We start from the raw sequence: 27,321 nt of genomic DNA, 5'->3' as shown, positions 1-27,321 counted from the left end.
AAAATGCTTGAGGAATGCTAGACTGAAGGGGGCCTTGCAAAAATTAAGTGATGGTGACGTCCAGCCAATGGGGAAGCCCTTTCACTTGATTTTTGCAAGGGCCCCCTTCAGTCTAGCTTTCCTCGAGTAATTTTATATTCCAATATTGCTATTATTTTTTTTACATAGAAACGCAAATACAGAGAATGAAGGCGGAAGGGAATCAAATATTGCCAAAATATCTTTAGATACTCCTCTAGCTATGCGGTCGCAGATCTCCGAGTTTATATTCCAATTACATATCAGATTTCAATTAAGTCACGTTTCCCTCTTGTTGAAACCTGCTCCCAGTTAGTTCCTGCTTTCTCCTTTTAGGGGAGCAATTGCACTTAAACCTGCACAACTTTGGGGTTAGGATTATCTGGTGCAGGAGATTTTTGTATGTGGCTCTCCATCATAGTGTGGCGGAGCAAATGACTGTTTGGGACTACCGAACCAGTGGGCTTCACTATTTTGCTGCTGGTACGTTTTGATAACTTCTAACTAGTCTTCTATATATTTGCAGATCTTTTCTTTTAAAGTTTATTTGGCATTGCGTTTGTGCAGTTCATCTAGCCATACCTTCTAAGTTGGCATGCTTTTGCAAGCTTCATGAAGCCAGATGATCCCATCGTTCAAAGACAAACAGTGCAAACCAGTGCCGAGCTGGAATGGAGAAGATAGTATTTGTTGTCCTTGAATGACAGTTAGATGGAAAGAAGAAAGGAAGAAAATATAGCAGCAGGTCATAGGAATCCTCTTCATTTACGGATTCAGTTGTATCTCTTTTTAAAACTCATCTAGCTTGAAAGGCTTGTGAAAGACTCTTGAATCGTTTCTGTAATGCTCGTTGGTATGTGTTGGATTTCAGCAGCTCATGTTCAATAAAAGTTGCGATGAAATCTTTGATAGGTGAACGAAAGAAAAACAAGAATTGGCATCACTGATCTACGCAGTTCACTTGTTTAGCCTTGTTTTGGATCCCCAGTTGTCTAAAATCATGCTCAAAATGCAATCTTTAATACTGTATTGTTTGTTGCTGAACTTGGCTGTCAAAAACTCCATATAAGCAATTGTATTGCATGATTTGGTGTGATTGTTGGGTCATAGAAGATCCAAAGCAAGGACTATCAAGTGAACAATTCGGTCAATCAGAGGTGGGTTCCTTCCACATGTTTAAACATGTTTCAATGATGGTGCTTTGGGGAGTATTCTCCCTATATTTAGGGGAATTGGCATGAGCACTTTAAGACCTGGTGAGAAATTTGTAGTGGTGGAGAGCTTTTCATCTGTCTATCCTCTTGCTTGTCCTACTGCTTCTAGGATATTTAAGTTAAATTTCGATGGCTCAAACTTAGAAAGTAGAGAGCCTCCTAGAATATAGTAGCGACATAATTAAGTGGGCTTGTTTCCAGCACTATTAGAGTGAAGGTCTCAAATGAGGCATAAGTGCAAGTTATCGGCTCAATGGTACCAACTACTTGACTGTTGAAGGCGATGGTTAAAACAAAAATGCTCCTTCCTTTGGGGGTTAGGAGATGAAATTGAAAAAATCCTGAATCATGTGGAGGTTATCTAGTGCAGTTTTAATATGTATGACGATCAGCTAATGGCTGCCATTCAAGGAAAAAAAAGATCAGCCACCCAGTCTAGAGTTACTATGACCCGTTTTGAAGTGTTTGATTTTCTTTCCCCTTAGTCCTATTGTGCTGTTGCTTTTCACCTCTTTTAGCTATCTTGAGGTTTTTCCTTTTTTCTAATTGCCGCTAAAAAAAAATCAATAAGAGGTGGTTTCCGAGCATTTTACAACTAGGTTGGGATTTACTTAAACATTCCTCCAGGAATTAAATAAGCAAGTTAAAATGGAGCGACCTAATTAGTTACATTTCATATAGGTTGGCCACGTTAGTTGGATCGCTCAATGCTACATTGTATTACAAAACAGTTTTAACGATCCGTGCGATACTGCTTCTTCGATTCGAAGAAGGAATCCATTAGATATGACACAAAATAAATCTTGTTCTGTCGTTAATCAGAGATTTCTATAGCTCTACTGATTAAAAAAAAGCAAGTGAGTCAATACTGATTAAGCAAACCAAGTGTCACACCCACATAACATCAACCTAATCTGGGCCATTCATTTCAGAAGATGACATGACCAGAAACTATCCCAACCATCCATACACAGTTAAATAAAAAGAACTACAATACACTTTCAAATTCTATGATCTAACAGTAAAAAACATTCAGGCTGATTCTCATTCTCTACTACGAACAAGAATCATAATATCAAAATCGAAACAACATTTCAAAAAACAATCGTAATCAAACTCACCGAGAACCAATCGCTTCCAATTTCAGATTCTCAACGAGATTGGCTACCGAACAACAGAACCCAAATGCCGGCACCATCCGCCTCACAATCTCCTCTATCAATCTCAGTTCATGATGGAACTCCGAGTACAAAGTTAAGAAAGAGAAATTCTCATCCAAAACCAACCCAACACACATAATAATAGATTCCAATGAAGGAACCCATTTGCACAATTCCAATCCCAAAGCTTCCCATTGTTCTGCCTTACAATGCGAAGCTTGCGGAAACCTCTCATATTTCTGTAACCATTTTAAGAAGTATCTGATCAGTTTCATCATCTCTAAACCATCTAATCCTCCAATGGCGGACGACAATGCCAACCCATCAATGTTGGAAGAACCGAACAGATAATGCAGGCAAAGTTCGGGCGCCGAAAACCCATCGTGGGCCATTGAGAGCAGTAACGAACCGCACCTTGCTGGCTGCAATTTCTTTTCCGGCAGATACTTTTGCGTTGCTTTCTCGATCGATAACAGAGCTTGATTCTCCCATTCCTTTCTCACAGTCATCATATTAGGGTCTGAACCGTTTTCAGACAAGAAGAATTTCAAGATGGATTTGAAATGTGAAGGTGTGAGATCTGAGACTTGCTTGATGTAGAGGCAAATCAAATGGACTTTTTTCTCCTCGATAAGATTCTCAACTAGATTATTAGAGTGAGAAGAACAACGAGAGAGGTGCTTTTGGAGAATTAGGGTTTCTAGCAAATCCCACAGGTCGAGAGAGACACAAGCTTCTGAAATCAAGAGGGCCAGGTCTCGACTGATGAGAAACCCTCGCTTCTTTATCAATTGAGAGGTGTAATCGAGATCTTCAGATCCAACGGTTATCTCGTCTTTCTTCTTTTGGAGGAAGGAGTTGAGGAGAGTTAGAAACTCTTCTCGGCTGAATGATTTAGGGTTTTTCATCTTGCGTTTGAGCTTCTTGTTGAATCGGTTCCCCGATTCAATGATTTCGGAATCGATTTCGGAAATCTGCCACCCGCTCACGCGTTGAATAGAGAAAGCCTCATCGGTATTTTCATTTTCTGGTTTGAGTTGCCGGAAAATCTCGTCTGGATTCAAAATGATAGGGTATTTTGATTGAGCGGGTGCATCTTCGTTCGAGTTAAGGATGATTTCGAGCAGAGAAGAAGACATGATGAGAAGAGAGACGAGCGTTTTTTTTGGAGGAAAAGGGTTTAGGGTTTTAATTTGGAAGAAGCGTTCTGATCAATATCAATCGCAAGGGCGCGTATGAGCTTTTATATGGTGTAAGCCCGTATAGTTCCTTATTTTTGTCAATAGCTCATATGGTGCCACACCATGTGATGATCCAAACCGTCCATTTCATGGGTTGTTGTTGAGGCCCCACAATCTTTTCCATAGGATAACGTTGTGGCCCAGCAAATGGATGTTTTGGATCATCCTATGACCATTTGATCTGTTATCTGTTATATAGATCAGATGGTTAGGATCACCCTTTGGAGATATTTGCATTGGGGCCCAACAAATGAATGGTTCCTAAGTGATCTTTATTTTCTTTATCAGCACCCGTTCACATTTAACAACACTATGGCGTTCCATATGTGACAAGTGTGCATCATAAAGCTTAAGCAGTTAAGGTCTTGTTCATTTTGGATTTTGAGTCCAAGACTGATTAGTGATTATTAGACTCAAAATTAAATGTAATTTTCAGCCCAATAATCAGTTTTAGACTCAAAAACCAACATGAACAGGGACTAAGTAGTAAGTAGGGTGGGCAAAGCATAGAAACCTTCATTAGATGCTCTAATCATTTATCATGGAAATGTAAAAAGTAAGAGCTAGAAAGCTTGAGCCAAAGAATCTGTTTTTGGACTCACAATAGGCTCTCAGATCAAGTAATCCAATGCGGTAGACACTTGACTTGATTAACAAGAGTGATCAACAGGGTTTTGATTATTTTAATGTTTTTGATATTGTTTGGGGCACTATACCACCAGCAAGACTGATTAAAACATATGCCCAATGGATCATGAGTTCACGACCAATCTCGTTAATCAAGATGGTTAATATTATAAAATCCCAAGAACAGAACACCTCTACCTACTTACATGGATGAAGTTTATGAAGAACTAGTCACTAAAACTTAAAAACCTTCTTGTACATATATGTATTGCATGCAGCTTAAAACTTTTAAGATAAAGAGTCTAAATTACCCATACCATAAACCATTTTCAAGGAAAGTTTGTCTGGTTCTAACAATAAATAATAACGAGACTTTGACCTGAACAGCACTAGAACTTCCAACTTCCCACCCCATCTCAAACACTCTAAATGAGAACATAGAACTAATCCTTGGATGACTTGTTGATAAGGGACTTGTGAATGTGGGGGATCACACCTCCTCCAGCTATGGTTCCTTTGATCAGAGTGTCGAGTTCTTCGTCTCCTCGGATCGCAAGCTGCAAATGCCTCGGAGTGATACGCTTCACCTTAAGATCCTTGCTTGCATTTCCAGCCAGCTCCAGCACCTCAGCAGTCAGATACTCCAAGATGGCGGCCGAGTACACCGCAGCCGTGGCTCCAACTCTTCCATTTGCTGCGATTCGTGACTTCAGTAGGCGATGGATACGGCCCACAGGAAACTGCAGGTAAATGAATGAAAGAAGCCCGTAGATGAATAATTCATAAATTCAGTAAAATGTTCCCAAATTTGGTACGAGAACTAGATTTTTGATTTAATGTTCCATCAAAACAAGCAGAGTAAGTTGAGATATGTGCAGGCGAACACTTAAATAAGACATCAGATCGAGATAGCAGAAGCAGGGCTACTAAGAGAAGCATAAAAGTAATGGATAGTACAGAAACTATTTATATGATTTTGATGTCATTGGCATTATAGGTGTAAACAATGTCGTTACCAACATAAAGGGGCACTAATTTATCTTAAAGATTGATATAAGTTGCCCTCAAGCAGCATATTTACTTACCGAATTCTCTTCAATCATATAAATTATAAGCAGGTACAAGAAGGCTGGTTGAAGAATTATGGTAACCAACAGACTCGATAGAATAGAATGCTACACAATACATATTTGGTAATAAGGCTTGAATTCAAAGGAGTGGGATGATAGATACTCTGCAATTTCCTAGAAGGCTTTGCCCTTTCCAACTTCAGATCATTGCCCAATCCTTTTGGACATAAAGGAATACGAAAGCGAGCCAGGGCGAATCAAATTTAAAAGGGCATGGTGTGAAATCCCCAGGTTCCAAGACAAAATGGAGTGGTCGGCAGCACTGAAAGTGGATAGTTGGAAGGGGTTTATTTTATGCAGAAAGCGTTGAAAGCAAGGCAAGAATGGAAAAAAGCACATGACGAGGAAAATAAATTCAGAAAAGAGCTAATAAAATAAATAGAAGCCCTTGATAGAAAGGAAGAAGAAAGCAGGTTGCAGGAGGAAGAAGGCAAGAAAGTCCCTTAATCTGGAATACGAAGAAATCTTGAGAAGAGGAGAAAAAAGATGGCGTCAAAAACCAAGAATCCTATGGCTTAAGGACGGGAATGAGAAAACAAAATTCTTCTATAAAATGGCAAGGTTTAGGAGAAGAATCAACTCGATTAACTGCCTTGTGGAGGGGGAGGTCTGGTTAGAAGAGCATGTTCGCATCAAGAATATGATCAAGCTATGTGTTACTAACCACCCTCCAGGGATTACGAGTGAAGACCTAAATTGGAAGTGTTGGATTACAAACAATTAAGGCGAGTTTACCATTCAAATAGCAATTAAGGTGCAGTGCAGTGCAGAGAGAGTGATTGGAACAGAATCTTGATGAAGAAGAGAAAAAAGTTCCGATCTTCGACATGAAGAAAGACAAAGCTCTTGACCCGGATGGTTTCCCAATGACAATTTACCAGAATATTGGAGGTAATAAAGGAAGCCATATTGGCTTTTATGATAGAATTCAATAGAAGAGGCATATTGAGGAAATAGACGAATACCACGTTTATCACAATCATTCCAAAGAAAGGAGTCGTCGAACTCAAGGAGTTTCGGCATATCTGGCTAGTACATAGCGTTTATAAGATCCTGACACAAAGGGACTGACTAGACGGGTCTAAGAGGTAATGGAGAACATCTCTCTGTTCCAGGGGGCTTCTGTACAAGCGAGACAAATCCTTGATGGGAAGGAATACTGATTGCTAACGAAACCATTGACTCAAGGATAAGGAAGGCAATAAAAGTACAATATGTAAGATGGACATGGAGAAAGCACATGACCATGTGGATTGGAATTTCTTGGATTTTGTGTAGGGAATGATGGTTTGAATGGGACCCGGTAGGATTATTTGGAAGCACAAGTGGCATCAGACAAGTAGATCCCCCGTCGCAGTACTTATTAATAATGGTGGTAGAAGCTATTAGTCTCATATTAACTAACGCAGAAGAAAAGGAGTTCATCAGAGGGTCGGAATCGAGCGAGAATGTACAGACAGTATCGCACCTACAATTTGTGGATGTATCTTTATGCAGGTGAGGTTTGACTACACAAGGAATCTAAAAAGGATCTTCACGTGGTTTGAGTTGGCATCGAGTTTTAAATTAAACTTCTCCAAATGTATGATTGCAGGGATTAATATGAACTTGAAGTGTGGAAAGGTGGGGCTGCCAATCACTTACCTCGGCTTGCTTTGGGATATGGAACAAACAAAAGCTTCACTTTGGGACCCAGCAGTGGCAAGAGGGAAAAGAAAATTTTCTACATGGAAGAAGCGATATCAATCTTTTGAAGGCAGGATTCCCCTGATTAAGGTGACCCTTGCAAATATGTCAGTGTACTTCATGTCCTTATACAAAGTCCCAACCAAGGTGGCAAAAAAAATGAGCAGCTTTAGAGAGACTTCTTATGATAGAAAAGATGGAATAAAAGATTGAAACATTTCTTGAAATGGGAAAAAGTAAGCAAATTAAAAGAACAAAGTGGACTAGGGATTGAGAAAATAAAGTTGTGAAACAAGGCTCTTTAGGGAAATGGTCGTGGAGATACGGGGAAGAGAAGAACGGTCTTTGGCACAAAATTATTGAGGATAAGAACGGATGGGGATGGTGGATTGGAAGAGTAGGAACTTGGGTTGCGACTCGGATCAGACAGGTCGGGTTTTCGAGAACCTTACCCAACCCGATAAACTATCTTAGGTCGGGTCAGGTCCCGCGATTCATAAACCCGGCCTATCTGAGATAGTTTCTCGGGTCCTGTTTTTTTTCACAAAATTCAAGTATAACCTTCATTTATACTAATGATAGGATACACAACACATCATTTAGGTTATGTTCATTTTGAATTTTTGAGAATTGAGACAAGTAGGTTTTATAACCTACAGTTGGTTCAACTGACAACTAAATTAAGGCAAGATAAGAATCTCCAGTAGAAAGCGAGATCTTATGAATGTGTGCCTTCAATGATAACCAATGTGCTCAAACCATAGAATTCTGTCTTGGAGTCTAAGATAGACCCCTCAAACCACAATTTAATGGAGGTTCTGAGCAATTCAAAAGAAAAGAATTATGTAACAAGGCAGTGACAAGATTTGTGAAGCATTGCAATCAAAATCTACGGTTGAACAATCTGAAAACTAAATTAGCAAAGAATCTCCAGTGGAAAACAAGATCTAATGAATATGTTCCTTCTAATAAAAATCCAGAACATAATGAAACTCATGAGAAATGTCTATCCCTACAGTCCCATGAGCAGGGAAAAAACATATGGTAGTTCAAAAACTTTATTTGGACATGAGAGGGACCAATGACTACTTAGAAAGATCCCTACAGAACACAAGAAAATAGGTTGATCACAGTCAGTCAGTAAAACACAAAGCCCATTTCCAATTTTCAAAAACCCTTCATTTCATAAGAAAACATAAATCTTGGTGATGGAGCCCATAAGATCAGATATGATCAAACAGTCATGCTCATTACATGCTCAAGATAGTCCCATGAATGTGCAATCTAGGTTTATTATGATGAGGCTGACATGAATGTAAGAGACTCAGGTGTGCCAAAAGTCTCCGGAATTCCTACGCCTCAACTCATACCTTCGAAACCCAATCCCCTCTTTTCCTTCATCTCCATACCTAGACTTACAACAAGGATTGACCCAACTCGGATGATCCTAATATACAAAGTTGTCTTCTCCATCCTCCTCTTCGACAGTCTTGGCCTATCTATTTTCAGAATCGAGGGCAAATTAATCTGACCTGATCACACCTTCAGTCTATGTTGCATGGATTCGGATTCGGGTGTCGGAATCCGACACGGATTCTAGGTGTCGGATTCGGCAAACCCAAAAAACAGGGATTCGGATTCGGCATCGGATTCGGTATTTTAATTAAATTAATTAAATATTTTAAAAATATTTTAAAATTATATATATATATATATATATATATATATATATATATATATATATATTATAAAAAATTAAGCAACATTCAATATGCTTTGATGGCCCTTAGCCTAAATATGGTATGCCCCAAAATTATTTCCATAGGTTGATTGTAACCCTCCGATCTATAGAGGGTTAGGATCAACCCTCTAACATTCAGATTGGAGGGTTAGGATCAGCCTATGGAAATGATTTTTGAAGCATAACCTATTTAGGCTATGGCCCATCTAATGGAAGGTTTGGATCATCCTATGGTGTGGACCATACCGTACTTTTAATAAAGTGAGAGTGCCCTCATCAAAAAACAGTAGTGTTGATATCATTTTCCTTTTTTTTTGTTTATAGGAATTTGCTAGCCAACTTCTCCTAGGCCACTTCTGGGCATGTGGCCCATCCTTTGTGCAAAGATGGGCACATGGGCCAAAGGTTGCTAGCAAAAGCAAAAATAAAATAGTAATCATTACAAAAAAAAAAGTAAAATAGCAGAAGTTATAAAGTTTTAAATGAAAAATTACGGAAAAAGGGTTGCAAAGTTGGAAAATTACAAAAAAAAATACCAACAGCATGAATAATATATGACAATTACGGAAAAAACTACAAGTAAAAGTAAAAAGTTATGACAATTACTGGGAAAAAGAATTTGCCTGAGGTAAGAAATCACGGGATTCACATTAATTAAAGCTGCATGCGTGTAGCAAGTCTCTCTGACGAATCCTTTTTTAATGTTTATCTTGGGAAAATACCGTGTAACGTATGGATTGAACGGATTCGCATTAATTATAGCCGCATGCAGTGTCGGTAACGTATGGATTGAACGGATTCGCATTAATTATAGCCGCATGCCGTGTCGGATTTGCATCATAGACGGTGTTGACTTGATGAAAACGTCTCGACACGTATCTCACCGAATCCACCGCGTATCAGTGTCCAAATCCGTGTCGAAACGTCTCGACACGCGATTCAGCCCACTGTCATGAAGAATCCGCGCAACACAGCCTTCAGTGTCCATCGATTCCTTCAAAATTTCTCGAGTTCATCACCAAATCAAGTGTAAAAACATGACCCATCTCCGACTTTGGAAGCCCTTCCCAATCCAATAACTCTCTCACTTCTTCCGTAACGGTTTAGAGAGCAAAGGCAAAATCCCTAAAGCAAATTGGCACAAACACATACAAATGCATAACAAGAGAGAGAGAGAGAGAGCACCAGGTATGAGAAACAAATAAAAGAGAGAGAGAGATGGAAGGATGGAAAGTTGGGAAACTGGGAAAGGCAAGAAGAGGGGGAATTTGGTGCATAAAAAATAGGGTAGGTTTCTAGTTTTGGTTTTGGTTTTGGTTATAGTATTTTATAAAATATAAAAAAGATAAAAAAAGGAACTAATATTGGGTTTTCGCCTTTAAACCTGAACAAACACGAGAATGCCTCGGGTTTTTTAATCTCAAACCCGACTCAACCCGAGACCCACCCTATTTGAACCAGGCCCATGGGGTTTTCAGGTAGGGGTTATGAGCCTCTACTCGGATACAGGGTGGGAGGGGAGAAAGGACACATTTTTTGGTAGATCTTTGGTTAGGAGAGTCTTTGTTGTGTCCCACGTTCGTGGACCTTTAGCTCCTAGCGACTTGTAAAGGGGCGAGAGTGAGTGACTATATGGAGACACACACACACACAGAGAAATAGGGTGGGGGACTGGTTTGGCCGTTTGAGTGGTCAAACTCAGGACAGACCTTATGGATAGGAAAACAGGGAGACTATCCTTGTTGTTTGGAAGTCTAGGTTCCCAGTATTGATCATTACCGTGTCCCGATCATAGAGTTTGGATTCTTGACATTACCAACTCTTTCTCTGTTCGTTCCTTCTTTCACAAGTTGGCCATGATGGATGGGGTAGCTACCACTTATAAAAGATTTGGGCTTCGGTGTCTCCTCCACAAGTGACAGATTATGCTTGGACAGTGGCAAAAAAGACAAAAAAGACAGTAAACAACTGTAAGTGACTAAAAAGAATATCATTCCATGTCATCATTTAGGATACTTTGGCATAGTGATGGCAATCCGCAACCAAACTAAGTTGGGTCCAGGTAAAATATTTTGTTTCTTTTATAAAGTTCATTTCATATTAGTTTTCAACAGTTAATGAGTCATTATTATTTTACTAGTTGCACAGTGAACACAATTTGGAATCGCGAAGCTTTGCACTTGAGTTTTAGTCAAATTTATAGTGCGTCAGGATGTGAAAGAAATTGGAGTACTTTCGAACACATCCATTCCGCAAAGAGGAATATGTTGGAGAACCAAAGATTGGATGACCTAGTATTTCCATTACAATTTTAAATTTCAAGAAAGGTATAGGGAAATGTTATTAGTACTACTGTATTTTGATGAGGGCACTCTTCACTTTATTCAAAGTACGGAATGGCCTGCACCATAGGATTATCCAAACCGTCCATTAGATGGGCCACAGCCTAAATAGGTTGTGCCCCAAAAATCATTTCCATAGTTTGATCCTAACCCTCCGATCTATAGAGGGTTAGGATCAATTAACATTCAGATCGGAGGGTTAGGATCAACCTATTGAAATGATTTTTGGGGCACAACCTATTTAGGCTGTGGCCCATCTAATGGACGGTTTGGATCATCCTATGGTGCGGACTATACCGTACTTTTAATAAAGTGAGGAGTGCCCTCATCAAAATACAGTAGTGCTGATAACATTTCCCAAGGTATAATGGTTTTAATTAAGGTTTTCACTTCTCAAGAATCAATCACGCTTCAAGTTTACAGTTAAAACTCGTTAGAAATTATTAAATTCTGTACTACGGATTTACGGAGGAAGTCATCAACCACTAACGACCACATTAGCATAAACAATCATGAATCATGACATCTTGATAGATTGGATATCAAAGGATGATCCTACTGTTTTCACCACAAAGGATTTAAGTTGGTAAAAAGTGGAAGAACTCATTGGTGTTGCTACCACAGACAACAAAGATAAGGACATAGATCATGATGACGATGTTCTTGCTGCTATTGTTGATGATGACGATGGGTACCATTCAATTGATTATGAAGATCTGACTTATGGATGCCCCAAGGAGATGACTTGTTACATATTTGAGAGAATCCCATTGTCCAAAATGAAATATCAAACGAAACTATATTCATAATTATGAACTCCATTCAAGATAAATTTATTTTATATCAAACACTCTAATTGAACTAGAAAGAATCATATCTTCCAATTTTGTATCCTACAACAGCACTGCATCAGCATTTTAAACATTTATAACCGCCCACCGTAAACCACTCTTATTCAATTCCCCAATTTTGTCTCTCACATTGATGGCACGTTTATTCCCATCACAACTCTAGCTCTAATACAACCCCAAAATACGGGGTTGGGCCTATAGCTCAATTGGTTGAGGATTTGTATCTCAACCATGAGGTCACAGGTTCAATCCTGCTTACCTACCAAAAAAGAAAAAGAAGAAAAAAAAAAAAAAAAACACTACCCACTTCAACAGTAGAATTCTCTAAAATTACTTTCCACGCACATATACACTCACTCACCCTCACTAATCCAATCCGTTTGAAGCTGTGAACCCTCTTTATTGTCATAAATCATAATAACATAAATCATAATAACATATGTAGCCCTCGCTCCATAGAACATCCTTCCCTTAATGCTCTAGCCGCCAACAAGCCTACTACAAACCTTCTTGTTTGTGCACCATCATTCAAACAGACAAAACCAAAACCTCCTTCGTATAACTATAAATGCAACTTCACATTATAAAGAGAGAATCACTCGTCACTAGTCGTCAGCTTTCATTTACCCTAGTTTTTTTTTTCTAAATGTTCATTCTCATCTCCATGGCTTCATTCCTCCAACATTGTCCAATTAGACCTGCCTCAACAACTTGGACGACTCGTCAAGGTCCAAGATGAGACACTACCAACATTACATTCTTCTTTCTTTCCACTCCCAAATACCTAGCCATTTTAATCGTGGTTACTCTTGGTAGTGTCCCCACTTTCCAATCCTCAAAGAAACCACTATAACTCATCATAATTTCTAGAGATGTGAACAACTCCACATTAAACAACCTCAACCACATACCTTCTCAACCTTCCAATCCCCAGGAACCAAGGATCTAGCCTCTAGGAATAATTGGTTTCCATTAAAGTTAACCCCCACCTCCCAAAACTGCCAAAGTTGCGAAGCAAATATTGAAGCCTCTTTCAATAAAGAGGAAAGAGACAACAATTCTCCCCAAAAGAGAGCCATATTCTCAATATGTGTACAATCATCGGCACACATGCCCAACGAGACAGGGAGCGAACATCAATGCATTGTGCAGCTCACCTCTGCAAGTGGGGACACTACCAAGAGTAACTAAAATCTAGCACAAAGAATAAACATCAAATTAACTATGAATGAAACAGAACAGCATCAACTAGGTAACAATATGAACAGAACATCAAGCAATGGAAGCCAGTTCTACATGAAAAAGCCCTTAGACAAAAAGTTAAACCCCCAAAGCCCCCTTATAATACTATAATTGAAAATAGTTATTAGAGAAAACGCAATGACATGATATAAGTCCAAGATCCTATATAGCTCTTTGCTAGAAAGATTTAAACAGGTGAAGAACCTGGACACTTATAATCAGATGACAGACCCGGACACTCAATCAAGAAACCTGTGAGGAATTTAATCAAAATATTCTCTTCGAAGCTTATTCACAACAACAGCTGTTCTTCTCTCATTCTCCTGTTTGTTCTATTGTTAAGGTGTACCTTTCATATTTTTTTCAAAAATATGAAATTATTTTCAGGCTTATTGCATGATTCATGCACCATTATTGTCAGAAGATTCAGGTTGAAAAATGAATTCTCTATGAGAATTGCATTGAACCATAAGAAGGGAATCACAAATCGTAGTTTTAACTTTTAGAAACACTGATCAAAGCATGCTTTTTGGCAGTTCATTTTCCAGGCCTGAGACAAACTAAGAATCCATCCTCACCATATGCTACAAACTAAGAATCCATCCTCACCATTGCTGTCCTTAAACCAATAAACTCCGAATTTGAATAAAAAACAATATCATATTGGATCTAAAAAGCAAAACCACAAATTAAAATCCCATAATTTCAAGATGGATATTTATTATGTCCTGCATCCAATAACAAAATCCCTAACCAAGAACGTGTTAGATTTTGATTTTCAAAATCTTATTTTTGGTCAAAAGATAGTGTTTGGAAAATATTTTCTAAGTGTGTTTTGGAAAAGGAAAAACTTTTCTTTGGAAAGAGTTGCTTTTTGCAAGAGAAAGAGATGAGTGCAAAAGTAGTGCGAAAAAAGATAGTCCCATACCGACTCATAAGAAAGAAAAAGTTGAGCTTATAAAGTCTTGTTCTTTTCTCTACTTTATTATGGTGCTCAATACGTCTTAGCCTTAGGTTGAACCGCGGGACGGTGCAACGCACAGTTCGCACACACGCACGCGCGGCGTGGGCAATGGGCTATAGGGCGCATAGGATTGATCTGATCCGTAGAGTCGCGATTAGACAAGATCTAATGGTCAGAATTCAAACCCGCTGAAAGGATGTCCAGAAAGGGTGTTTTCCAAAGGGAAAAGCCACCAGAAGCTCTATAAAAACAATAGAAAATACTCATTCTACACAGAATTCGGATTTCTACTTTGTCATACCCAAAATTACTATTTCCAGCACAATTCTCTCTCTCTAAACCCCTACAAAGTTTCTGTTTTTACTGTTTTAGAAGTTATCTTCAAGTATTTTGTTTTCTGCAGAAACATAGCACTTGGGTCTCAATTACTTGAAAAATTCAAAGGTGATTCAGGCTTGATTCCGTTCAATGCAGAACGTCGTCAAGCAATCGGTTTGGAACCGGGCTTCATTGTATCTTGGAGGCGAGTTCTTGGTCCCCTTTGACACTACTGGTGGGGGCGAATATCGTGTTAAAGAGAGCGTTTACGCACCTTGAAGCATCTTCTTATCTTCTTCTCAACCACTACACGGATTACTTTCCAACAGAACGCGGTTCTAAATGATAAATAATTTTTAAAAATAACATGACCAGCTACCAAAAAACAAAAAGATAATCCTGTACAAAATCATCTCATAACTCACTTTTCCTCCACCAAAACAATGTGATCTGAACCCAAAAACCCAGGTAATTCTTTAATTTAAAAAAAAAAACACTGAACAGCTGCCAAAAACCATGTGCAAACCCCGGGCAAAATATCCTCAAAAAAAAAAAAAAAAAAAAAAAAAACTATTCTCAGAATGTCCTTCAATTTTTCATAATCTCTAACTGCTTTTGTTTCAAAAAGAAAACCCTAGAAGCTGAAATCCTCCAGATCCTATCTTAATAACCTCTAATTTGAAAGCACTAGCCAGCAAAACACTAGCCAGCAAAAGAAAAGCAAAAACTAAAAATAATATATAACCAAAACCCCTAAATCTAAGATCCTATTCCTAATCCGAGTCCACGATCAAACCCTAGATGCAAAATGTCCTCGCAGACTTAATCTATCACAGAGATCTAAACCCAAAAAACGATCATAACAGCATGGAAACGGAACATAAATACCAAAAAAGAAAATAAAACAAAAAAGAACAAGAAGAAGAAGAAGAAGAAGAAAAACTTCCCTTCAAAAGAACAAGAAACCGAATCCAGCAAAAACAAATACAAAGGATAGTCCGAAAAAACGCAGGAAAAAAAAAAGCAGAGAGAGAATAAGAAGGAGAAGAGGACCTGAAGACCTGCACGAGAAGAACGAGAAACGGGTTTCTTCTTATCTTTGTCCTTGTTGGCGTTATTCTTTCCCATGATCAGACCCTTCGCTCCTTTTCCCGACATTTTTTTCCCGCCAAACAAACGAAATTTCTCAGAAAATCGCCGGAAAAAACAGAAGAGAGAGCGAGAGCAATATAGCAATAGCCGAAATCAGCCCGTGAAGGATTTATATATATATATATATATATAGAAGGAGAATAGAAAAAAGGAAGTGTAAAATTACGATACTGCCCCATACCTTTCCCTTTATTGATTACTTACCAAAAATAAGAGAAATCTTCAAAGAAACCCTCTTTTTAACATTTTCTATTTGAATTAGCCAAGTTTGGTTTAAGGACATAGGATAACTTAATAATTTAGCAAATAAATAAGTGAGTCTTTGCACACTATCTCAACTCAAACAATATAGATAAGACATGAAATTTAAGTTAAGTACATAAATGAAAAAATAGGAGCAAAATAAGAAAGCATGCATGACACAATGCAAGCAGCAACAACTGGCAAATTAATTTGCTAAGAAATACAGCGATATTATCGATGAGCGCCAAACGATAAAATGTGATATTATTTTCCCCTATTTAGCCATGTAGATTTCTTCGCCGCGAATCTTTTGCTTAACCAACCACTTGGTCATTATACTCTCATTGATTTCATGCACCCTAACGCGTGGCAATGGCGTTACTGCATGGCTTCTCATATGGTATTTCAGATATGGAAATGATATGGAGACCGAGAGCACGACCGATGGAAGAGCCCAACAATGAGAATGTGCCGCATGTGCAGAAAATTTTACTTTTTTGTTGATTTTCGGAAACTTGAGGGCTGCCTTAGGTCACCTATGTTCTGATTTCGTGTCGAGAAGCTATTTGTTCAGTCCCCCGCTTGATCGTACTCTCGATCTCCCTAGCAGTACTCTTTCAAATATGCTAAAGAGCTTAGCGATATTTTTATATAGATATAAATGTTTTGGAAATTGCTAGGGTCCATCGTAAAAGGCATTTCGCAGCTAATATGTCAGACCAGCCACACAGTTGTTGTCTTCATTCACTGTGTGGTTGGTCCGACATGCAACAGACCAGCTGAGAAATGCCTTTTACGATGGACCCTAGCAAATCCCAAATGTTTTTGCGTTTTGAAAAAAATATATATACAATACATTACAAATAACATTTTTGGGGGTTTGGATATGAGGAAATAAAATTATGGAAAATAAAATTTGAGTATATTTGGTTTTGCAATTTTCCTTGAAAACAAAGAAAATTTAAAATTTTCCCAACATCCAAACAGCCCTAACTGTTTTTGTGAAAAGTCTTTGGACCTATACATAGTAAGGGTAATGTGGCCATTTACAACATAGGGTCAGGAAGTTTTCTGTAAATTGGTCAGAAATATGGAAATTTAAATCTTAAGTTTCTAAATTACACACAACTTTGGTACTACTGAATAATCGCATCTACGGTTTAATAAAAAGTCCTGGTTTTATTTACAGAAAGTAAACGAATGCTAGTCGGATAAGTCTACTCTCGCCCATCGATACTGGCCCTACCTTGACGGATGATCTTGGCCCTTGTTCTATTATGCCTCATTTACGATTTTATCATGCTGATTGCCAAGATAAACGGTTCCAAATACACGTGTCCTCATGAGAAGAAGGAAACTATATTTCCCACAAAACACCCAGTACAGAATTTTTTTCAGGAAAATAGTGACGGAAAAGAAATTTTCCGGGCAACCAAACAAGCCCTAATAAAGAGTTCCAATCATCACTTCTCGGTGAAACAAGTTCTAGCATTACATAAGGATCAGAAAGAAATTGAAAAATAATGCATTCTACAATGCATCGAAGCAGAACTCGTACAAAAATTTAGGCTGGTTTAAGAGAGTGAAAAAACAACACATGCTTACAGAATAGATTTTAATGGATTAAATGATGTGAACCATCAATGGCGTCTCCCTTCTCTTCAGTCTGCCCGTCCTCTGCAATGAGGAAACCCTCAACCTTGCATGCTACATCGTTGGCTGTCACCTTCACTTTGCCATTTGACCCATTGGCCGAAAATGTTTCAGTTTCATCGAGCGAAGCTGAAGCTGTCTGCCATATTCTGATGGTCCCATCCTCAGATCCTGAGGCATAAGAGTCACCTCCTGGTGAAAACCGTACACAATGAACTGGGCCATGGTGACCTTTGTTACATGCTGCAATCAACCATAGGCAATTGTTCAAAACACGGACGCAGGTCAAAATGTGGCCAAGAAAAATCCTTGTCAACTCGGCGCGAACGCGGAACACAGTTGACACGACTGAGTACTCGGTTGATGTGGTCAAAACTTGGTTGAGTCAAAAGCGTTTGGAATGCAGTGGCAAAATGCAGAACACGGCCAAGGGAAAAGGTAGTCGACCCGGGGGAGTTCTAAAACTATGGCCAGTATCAAAATAAGAACTCAAGAGTTTAGATCAATCATCATGCACATAAGCACAACATATGAATCCAGACACCTAACTCATGTAATAAGGATGCTAAGATAGATTTAAGACAAAACCATATTTTATCTTTTTTTCTATAGACATTTACTGTTTATATAATTTCAAGCACTTACTGATGTTTGCATTCCTATTATCCAAAAATTAAGAAAAAAGATTTATTGTATTAATCTATGTCATAGTGTTTTCAATAATATAATAATGATGTTTAAAAGTGTAATATAATAGCATGAAGCTAACCAGGTTGCCAACTTCTTGGCTAACTTTTGTGATTCGTACATGCTGGCAGTGGAAGAACCTTCCTAGGAGAGGCAGGGGAACCTTAAGATGTAACTTTTTGGGTTTTAAGGTAAGGAGGTATGTCCCCCTCTTGTACTTCTTTTATATGTCAATAAAATTTCAGGTCCCGATCCAGGTTTCTAGATAAATTCTGTGTTTGAAAACAAGTGTCATATAACCGCATGTTAGGTTTTCCAGGATCCCCATGTCTAGTAACACGTGTATTTTGTTCCAGCATGATTTAAGAAAAGATATGAATATTTGATTTTTTTTTTAATAGTGCTGCTTTACAGGTTTGGTAAACATGCAACTCGGGTAAATTTCGAGTACATTCAAATATGCATGCTATCCATGGGGGATTTTGATCAACCACTGCTCAAGCTGAGCCTTGCAAAGTCTCTTGTGAAAGAGATATAGCTCGCTGATCAGTTGTGTAGAGTAAAATCCACGTGTCCTGTGTGAAGTCTCTGAGGTTTTTAAATTATGTTTGTCAGACATGGGTAACATGCTTGTCATATATCTAAATACACGTGGAAATAATATGAGGGCACTCAAATAGGCATTCGTGAAATATTAAAATCCCATGTTGCATCTCACACGAGACTTTGCACGTCACTTGATCTAAGTAATGATACTTACCAAGCTCTTCACCAGTATGGAAATCGAAAAGGCGAATCCACATGTCTTCTCCTCCAGCAACAAATTTGTTGCCAAGTTTCGGTTCCAGGGAAGCTGACTCCACCGTGCATGCCATATTGTAGCTCTTCAACATCCCAAAACTGAAGAACAACAAGCAAGAAAACATTAGTCAAGCAGAAGTCGCATGAAAACTAAACAGTCACAAAAATTTGCACTTACTGATTAGCATCCCAGAACTTAACAGTAGATCCATCTGCAGTGGTGATATAACGCCCGTCCTGACTCACCTCAGCACTGGTGACAGGTGACTTTGTCTCAAGAGTTTGGATAATCTTCCCACTTCTTACATCCCATAACCTGTACGTGAGCCAGTAAGACCAAGGCAAACAAAAAAAGTAGGCCTCAAATGAAACCTACACTTTCACTTCCATACCACTTAGGCCTGATACATGCAATATTACTGGAGCTCTGAAAACAGAGGTCCACTTTACAATAAATACAAGTTAATAAAGATTAGCATTTTGCACCCTTCAATAGAGTAGAAAATGGATACAATCAATTCTATGCAATTATGCATGCAGAGGCAACACCTTCCTTTCTTTTCTAACTACATTCTTTTGAGTATCAATCTATCTGTTATAACTTTGTTCAAGTTCTGTCTAGAACCTACTCTCCATTGAACCAACCCCGTGGACTAAATGATTTCTCTGTTTTAAAACAAGAACGGAAAGCTTTGGTGAAATGACGGCACAATATCACAGTATTATACAAAATGACGGAGTAATAGAAGCCTTTTACAATTTATCAAGGTATGTGGCATAGTCTGTGGCTTAAATCTGCAGGAACTCTAGTAGCACCACACAGCCCCACAAAAGATGTACTACCAAGGTTGCAAACATCCAAATTAGAATGTGCATTGACCTGTTGCTAGATAGTAGATACACCTATGAAAAAAGGATTCCTCTCATGTTTCCTGAAACAGAAGCGCAGGGATGATTTCAACCACAGATTCCTGCACGCTTTTTCCTTTTAATGATGTTTGGCATATTTTATTTCATAGGTGTAGATTCTATTTCACACACACACACACACACGAGAATAAGGTTTCTGCGCTTAACCTTATAAGACATTTCCCATTCGCTGTTTGAGGTGGGTCCCATAAAAATGAAAAGCGAGAAATCATATTTCAGAAATGACAGTCGAGCCCTCCACTCGTTTTGAAAGAAAAGAAAAAGGAGAATCGAGTCCCGTGGATGAGCAAAAGCAGATTCTTCGACCTAGGGTTTCTGTTTTCTATTACGACTTTCAACTTCCTCTGGCCCTCCGCTCATTTTGGGGAAGGTTGCATTGTTTTCTCTTCGTAGTAGGAAACCAAAATAAGAAACATGTTTCTTTTAGGTGTTTCCAAAACCTATCGGAGAGGAGGTTACATAAGGGTTTCTCTTGGCGTGATGTAAGACGGGCTGCTACACAAAAGAAAGAGGGTTTTTCTCTCTTGCCTGTGGAGATGTGAGAGAGAGACAGAAAAAGAGAGAGAGAAAGAGAGATTTTTCTTGTGTTTTTCTCTTCGGGTTGTTTCTTAGGTTACTCTTGTGTTTTTCTCTTGGATTGTTTCACAGGTTACTCTGTTTTTCTCTTTGGTTGTTTCTCACAATTGCTCGTGTATGGTCATGGTTAAGGTTTGCGGGTTTGTGGCTCTGTAGGTTAATCCCTTTGTAATCCTAGTAATTTTGGTTTTCTCATAGTGGAAGATTGTGTTCTCGCTTGTGGACATAGGCATCTTGACCGAAACACGTAAAATCACTACGAGACTGTGTTTAAAAATACAAGTAAGTAACAGAATTTAACTGAAAAATGTTGCTTCTTGGGTTTCAAGCTTATCTAAATTTTGAAGATAAAATCATCTCATAAACAAACGCCATTCACTGAAATGAAAACAAAAACAGCAGCAAAGAAGCAGGATAACAATTCTTAGGTGGAGAAACTCAAATACCTCACACCCCCCATATCAGTGCAAGAACTTAATATTGTCTGATCACTATGTAGCCATGCTACAGTTCTAATGGAACCAGGTGACTTGTCAACTTCTCTTGGAGGTGCATCTGGATGATTTAAATCAAAAATCCGAAGAAGTTTTTCAATCCCACCAGTAAGGAGCAGGTGTGTATCCTGTAACATAATTGGAAAAATGCATGAAAACTCAACACCATACCAACAAAACAATGGTAATAATAATGCATATATGATTCTTGAACAGCAATTATTAGCAACAATGTAGTACCTCCACTCGTCCAAAGAAGTAAAAATGAAAACAAAAGGCCAAGAGCCAAGCGTGGATAGTGCAAAACCATATCAACTGCAAATTTCCGGATTTACCTCTGAAAAGGCACATGCCCGAACAATGTGCTTGTGTTCGAATGAGTGCAACTCATCCCCAGTTAAGGCATCCCATATTTTCCTGAAAATGGATGAAGTGCAGAAAATGTAATAGCTGGTTTATAAAATGCTTTTAGAGATTAATTGGTACAATTTTCAATATCTAGTACAACAAATAAATAGAACAGTAGCAGCAGTGAAATCAAGGTTAACAATACATCAGTTCTCCAAGGTAGCATGTTTAAGTGTTAATTAAAGACAAGCATTCAAATTTCAAACAGTGCAATACCTGAGACCGAAAACATAACTAATAACCTTTTCCTTTTTTTGAAAGTTAACTAAGACCAAATGAATACTTATAGTCTGACTCCTTTGTGGTTCACTCGGTAAATCTCACACTTCTACTATTTGATCATGACTAAAAGGATCTACAAGCAATTCTTGATCTATAGAATAGAATAGATTGCACCTATAATCTGATAAGAATATTTCATGTACAGAATGAGACCTAAGCTTCTTAGCAACTCTGTTCAAATTGGTAGATACGATACTTAGGGTAAATTTGATATGCCGGTTATATAGGTGTCAGACATTCTTGTGTGTATTGTTTCCAAGTGAACCGAAATGGATGAACAAATGCATATTGTAAGCAGAACCAATTGCAACAAATCCAATCCCAAAATATTGATGGCTCCTTGCCCAAAATATAGACTTGTGGGCATATTACATAACATTGAATAGCAAATGTTTAATTATCAAATACTATTTCGAAAAAAGTTTAAATATCCAAAAGTTTTTGTGCTTGCTTGAGCCCATAAGATAGATTACCTTAGTCGCCACATACCTATAAGACATCCCCGAAAATATAGTCCGAACGGCAAAGACAAGCATATTTTTGTCAACAGGTCAACAAAAAGAAAGGCATTCTCCATGTATATATTATAGCCTCCTCTACCATAGACTTGGTAGAGCCCATGATTGTTAAACTAGAGATTAGTTTTTTTTTTTTTTTTTCCTGAATAGTATAAATGTGAGATTAGTTGTAGAACCTCAACATCTATTATTATTATTATAGACATTTTGTGTGACCAATATACCTCAAAATGTGTCTGACATCCATGTCCAACAATTTAATACCAAACGTAAAGACCAACATCGATGCCATACAGAAAACAGATGACAAGTGTATTGAAACATATCAACAACAAGAGAGCAGAAATATGATGGCATACGCTGTAAAATCAGCTGAGCCTGATGCAGCACGTAAAGCATTGGTATCAAGGCAGCAACTCCAGACTGCACCCTTATGCCCTTCAAAGGTTCCAATCCAATCTCCAGTCTCTCCATTTCTCAACATGGGGCTGGAATCTGAGCCACTCAGAAGACAATACCACTTTTATAAAGGAATGAATGAAATATCAATAAATAAATCCATGTTCATTGAACAAAATATGACAGTTCAATTGTGCAGACCCTTTATAAACACATTACTCTGTCTAAAGGTACAAGTTTGTGCAAGTTACAAGAGAAAATGTGAGATTAACTTAGCAAGAGCAATAGACCTTTCAAGGCCAAATGAGTATTATTGAAAACCAAAGCATAACATCATTTGATTTCAAGAGTTTAAGATTTCACAGATAATAGTTGGAATCTGGGTCAAGCATCGAGCCTGGGCTATTAGAAAATGAGCAACACAAGATACTCAGTGGATGTTTGAACACCAGACAATAGTCAAATGAAGTTCTTGGACCTTACAGTTCTATGTTCTAAGTCATCTAGTGTGATTTTGGGATGCTGGCTAACTTTTTTGGGTTATTGAGGCATCCCAAATACTTTGATAAAATCTTTACAATAACTTCCTCCCATCCCAATTCAAGTCCTTCCTAGGATCATATGTCGGCTAAAATCGAAATAATGTGTCTTTGATTATCAAAGAATTATTTACCGTGAGAGAGAAGCAAAAACATCGCAACAAAGATCACTAACCCGAACACAAGATAAGAAGTAAACAAAACAAAAACAAAAAAAACTTACCCTTACTAGCACTGATCAGAAAATACCCATCCGGAGTAATGGGGCTGTAGAACAAATCAACAACGGGCCGCGAATGCCCGTGGCAAACAAGAGGAACAGCAACCTTTTTCTTATCCATCCCTCCCAAATTCAAGAACTCGAATCCTAAACCCTAGGAAAATCTCTCAAACCAAGAAAGAAAGGACCTAACTATGAAGCGCTTCAAACTACCAGAAGCAAAACAAAACAAAATCCAGAATTTGGTATTCGATAACCAAAAACCCTAACCCTAACCCAACTCCCAAAATCCAGAGAAATGTAAAAAAAAAACTGGGTACAGGCTTTTGTACAACAAGGATTCAAAACTAAATCAGAAAATAGAAAGAGACAGAAAGAGAAGAGAAGACAGAGATTTGAATCGAAGAGAAACAAAAAAATTATATGTATAGAAATAAAAGAAAAAAAAAATACAGAAGTCTCAACGGGCCAGGGGCAAGCGAAATGTTTCTTGAATCCGTTCTTATATGCTTCACTGCTAAGTGTCAACGAATCAGAGGACGTAGATCCCGGGTCTTCTTAATTCGGAGTCCGCTTATTCGAATACCAACGGGTCGGGTCGGGTCGGGTCGGGTGTGTTTAATGGGGTCCATGGCGGGGACGTTACGGTCCTGAGTGGGGCCACTAACGCATTCCATCAGCACTAGCACTGGAGCTTTTGGCGTATAAAATATGGGAAAAATTCATGAAAAAGATTAAAGGTCTTTAAAGATGCAATTCTCATGGAAAACTAAGAAAAATTTTACTAGGAAAAAAATATACACAAAAAAATAATCAAACACTTAGAAACCCACTGAAAAGTTTAGTGGACTGAAAGATTGTTGGTGGAGCCCATAAGTCACTCATGTCCCCCTCCTCAAAATTTAGACCAAATTCTACTATTAAAAGGTAAAATTTTGGTAGAAGAATAGTGGAAAAAGTCTCTCTCTCTTTCTTCCGTATCATTCGCTTCACTCTCTATATTGATAATGACACCCCTACTTTTTCTACTACTCTCTAAGATAATTGTTGCTCAACCAAACACCCACTATTCCACCATTCTCCTAGTAGTAATTCTAAGCAAATCAAATGCTTGTCTCCTCTCTTTGACTTCTTATTGCACTACTCTCTGAGTGAGAGAATTTGAGAGAATGGGAGTAAGGAGATGGTGCTAAGTGACTAAAAATAGGATAAATAAAACTTTATTTTGAGCTGAGTTTTTTTTTTCCTTGTTTTCAACCATTTCCCACCCCCTCCTCACTCATGCTCTCACAATGTTATCCCTCTTCCACCCTTCTTGTCACCACTCGATAAATTGAGGCCCTCTATAGATTGTAAGAAAAATATATTATTGAAGGACTTCTTCCACAATTTAGAGGAAATTGATATGAATATAGTTGATCCAGAAGGATATTATCAATAAATTTGTTGGAAAGTTGCCATAGTATTTCCTATTGGTAGATTTTGTGAAAACCTGTCGTATAAAAGTCTCTTTGTACGATCTGATCGGACTTGCCCAACGGATTTTCTCAACAAGCGGTATCAGAGCTCACGTTGGAGAGATTGTTGAACCCGGATAGAGTGATTGTCGGAGGGTAGAAAGACTGTATGAGAAATTCTCATTCGAGGTGGAGTTTGCAAGCGCATGGTCTCCTTCGCAGATGGTTCAGAGATAGATTCCCATTGTGCGGATGATGCTGAGAAGGTGACAGTACTTGTGTCGGGGAAGATGGATCGAGATACTTCTCCAGGGTTGGCTAGGTGAGTTAACGAGTTGGCAGTTGCAAATGTGCATTGGTCGTGTTGATTGAATTGGGAGGAGTCATGACCGGGGTGATCTAACGGTGTGCAACTGGTACTTCAGAAGGCCAACGACGTCTGCGTTGATAGCCGACCGACGACGACATTAATGGAAAATCTTCATGTGGCCTCGAAACTGGCCAAGGTGGAGATTGTTGGAAAGTTGCATTGTTTCTCTCTATTGTTTCATGTAGGTAAAAAACAAAATAGAAAAGAATGTTATTTTAGATTTTGGGAAAACCTGTTGTGTGAAGATCGCTTTGCATGATCAAATCAGATTGGTCAAGCAAAGTTTTTCTCAACAAGTGGTATTAGAGCTCATGTTGGAGAAATCACTGAAGTTTGAAGGTAGAAGGATCGTTCGAGAAATTCTTGTTCGAGGTGGAGTTCGCACGCGTAGGGTCTCTTTCTCAAGTGGTTTAAAGATACGTTCCATATTGCCTTGGGGATGATGGAACAAGATACCTCTTAAGGGTTGACTAGGTGAGTCAGCGGGTTGGCAGCTACACATGTGCATTGGTCGTGTTGATTAAATCGAGAGGAGTCGGAACCAGGGTGATTCGATATTTCAGATTGTCAATAGCAGTTTGCGGCGATAGCGGACCGGTGGCGATATCAACAAAAAATCTCTAGGTGGTTGGGAAACGAGCCAATATGGAAACTGCTGGAAAGTTGCCTTGTTTCCCTCTAATGTTTCCTATTGGTAGAAAACAAAATAGGAAAGAGTGTTATGTTTTTGGGAGAACGGATTTGCCTCACGGATTTTCTCCACAAAATCCAATGTTCATCTAAGTCAAAATTGAATGGTGTTGGTTTAAGTAATAAATTCTTGCAATCCAAACAGGGCCTAATGTTCCATGGAAAAAAAATTCCCGTGGCCCAACGATGAACGATTTTGGATCATCCGATTGAAGTGGGCTCCACTCAAAATAATGGAGTTCATGCGCACACACCCTATAAAATCTGTGTGTTTCATATTCATCCATATATAAACGAGGATGGAAAGTGGCGGAACAAGTGGAAGGGAGTAATGAGGAGGACAAGAGAAATGGAGAGAAGGGAAGGTGAAGTTAGAGGGGCGAAAATGGTGAAACAAGTGGGGGAAGGTCTGAGGCAATATTACCTTCGGCATATTCACGATCTCCAACTCCAACTCTGTCACAAGACCCACAATCTCAATCGTCTCGAGGCCCATGTTATGTGCATAATAATTATGGTGTGGGTGTTAGTTGTGGGAATGTGTTTTTAGAGTTATGGGTGTTAGTTATGGTGTATGTGTTAAGTAGTGGGTGTTAGTTATTTGTGATGTGTCTTGTTAGTGGGTAAGTGTGCTTGTGATGTGGCACTCTCTCTTGCTTGTATTTATGTAGTAGTAATCTAATGAAAGAAATAAAGAGAAGAGAAGATAATTTACAGGAAAGGAGACTTTGTTTTGGAGAGTCATGGCTCCTCTCGAATCGAGCCGCTAGGAGGTCCGATTGCCTCGAATCAACCATCCCCCCCCCCCCCTCTATTTCTCTTTTATTTTGTTTATTTCTGTTACGGCCGATTAGGCACGTAACAATTGGTATCAAAGCGGTAGATCCTACGCCATGGCTGTGCCGTTAGAGCTTTTGGAATCCCTACGCGATGATTTCCAGCAAATCAAAGTGAATTTTTTAAAAATGATGGAGGAGTACTGGCGAATCACGGAAGGCTTGGAAAAAATCAGCGAAGAGATCAAAGAAATGCGTAAAGAATGAGCAAAGTTATATCTTGAGAAAGTTGATGCTCAAGTAGAGAAAATCGTGAAAATCAATGGTGATGAGGATGACAATTTTTATTCCATTCCAACAATGAGAGCAACAAATTTTAAAAGCGGGGTTCACGCTCGTTACTTTTGAAGAATACGAAGGTCTAAAGTTGATTGTGTTTCTCAATCGAAGTGTGCCCAACAAGATTTGGGACCCCGGCGGAATACAATATTTTCTAAATTCGACCTTGAGGACAAGGTCGATTCTAAGGGGGAAGGAATGTTATGTGCATAATAATTGTGTGGGTGTTAGTTGTGGGAATGCATTTTTATAG

General features: G+C 38.6%; 3 protein-coding genes across 3 annotated transcripts; all 3 read right to left on the bottom strand.

Annotated features, from left to right (window-relative positions):
* Nucleotides 1–2,136: 2,136 nt before the first annotated feature.
* Nucleotides 2,137–3,625, bottom strand: LOC143859655 (uncharacterized). The gene has a single exon (XM_077370309.1). The coding sequence runs from the start codon at nucleotides 3,529–3,531 to the stop codon at nucleotides 2,350–2,352; it is 1,182 nt and encodes a 393-aa protein (XP_077226424.1). The 5' UTR covers nucleotides 3,532–3,625; the 3' UTR covers nucleotides 2,137–2,349.
* Nucleotides 3,626–4,392: 767 nt separating this feature from the next.
* Nucleotides 4,393–15,793, bottom strand: LOC143846839 (putative histone H2A variant 3). Its single transcript, XM_077355422.1, has 2 exons — nucleotides 15,588–15,793; nucleotides 4,393–5,000 (listed from the first exon to the last, which is right to left on the bottom strand). Exons 1-2 carry the CDS (start codon nucleotides 15,690–15,692, stop codon nucleotides 4,704–4,706), a joined length of 402 nt encoding a protein of 133 aa, XP_077211537.1. The 5' UTR covers nucleotides 15,693–15,793; the 3' UTR covers nucleotides 4,393–4,703.
* A 1,583-nt stretch (nucleotides 15,794–17,376) lies between these two features.
* Nucleotides 17,377–23,861, bottom strand: LOC143846833 (uncharacterized). The gene is made up of 7 exons (XM_077355410.1): nucleotides 23,440–23,861; nucleotides 22,638–22,773; nucleotides 21,406–21,487; nucleotides 21,023–21,198; nucleotides 19,249–19,386; nucleotides 19,030–19,169; nucleotides 17,377–17,825 (listed from the first exon to the last, which is right to left on the bottom strand). The coding sequence occupies exons 1-7, from the start codon at nucleotides 23,555–23,557 to the stop codon at nucleotides 17,545–17,547; spliced, it is 1,071 nt and encodes a 356-aa protein (XP_077211525.1). The 5' UTR covers nucleotides 23,558–23,861; the 3' UTR covers nucleotides 17,377–17,544.
* Between the last annotated feature and the right edge of the window lie 3,460 nt (nucleotides 23,862–27,321).

The sequence above is a fragment of the Tasmannia lanceolata genome, unplaced genomic scaffold (genome assembly GCF_043159265.1).
Source record: "Tasmannia lanceolata isolate RefF3 unplaced genomic scaffold, GAP_Taslan_0.1 ptg000003l, whole genome shotgun sequence".
NCBI classification, from domain to species: Eukaryota; Viridiplantae; Streptophyta; class Magnoliopsida; order Canellales; family Winteraceae; genus Tasmannia; species Tasmannia lanceolata.
Note: the sequence above shows the minus strand (reverse complement) of the source record. Positions and strands in the feature narration are given on the sequence as shown.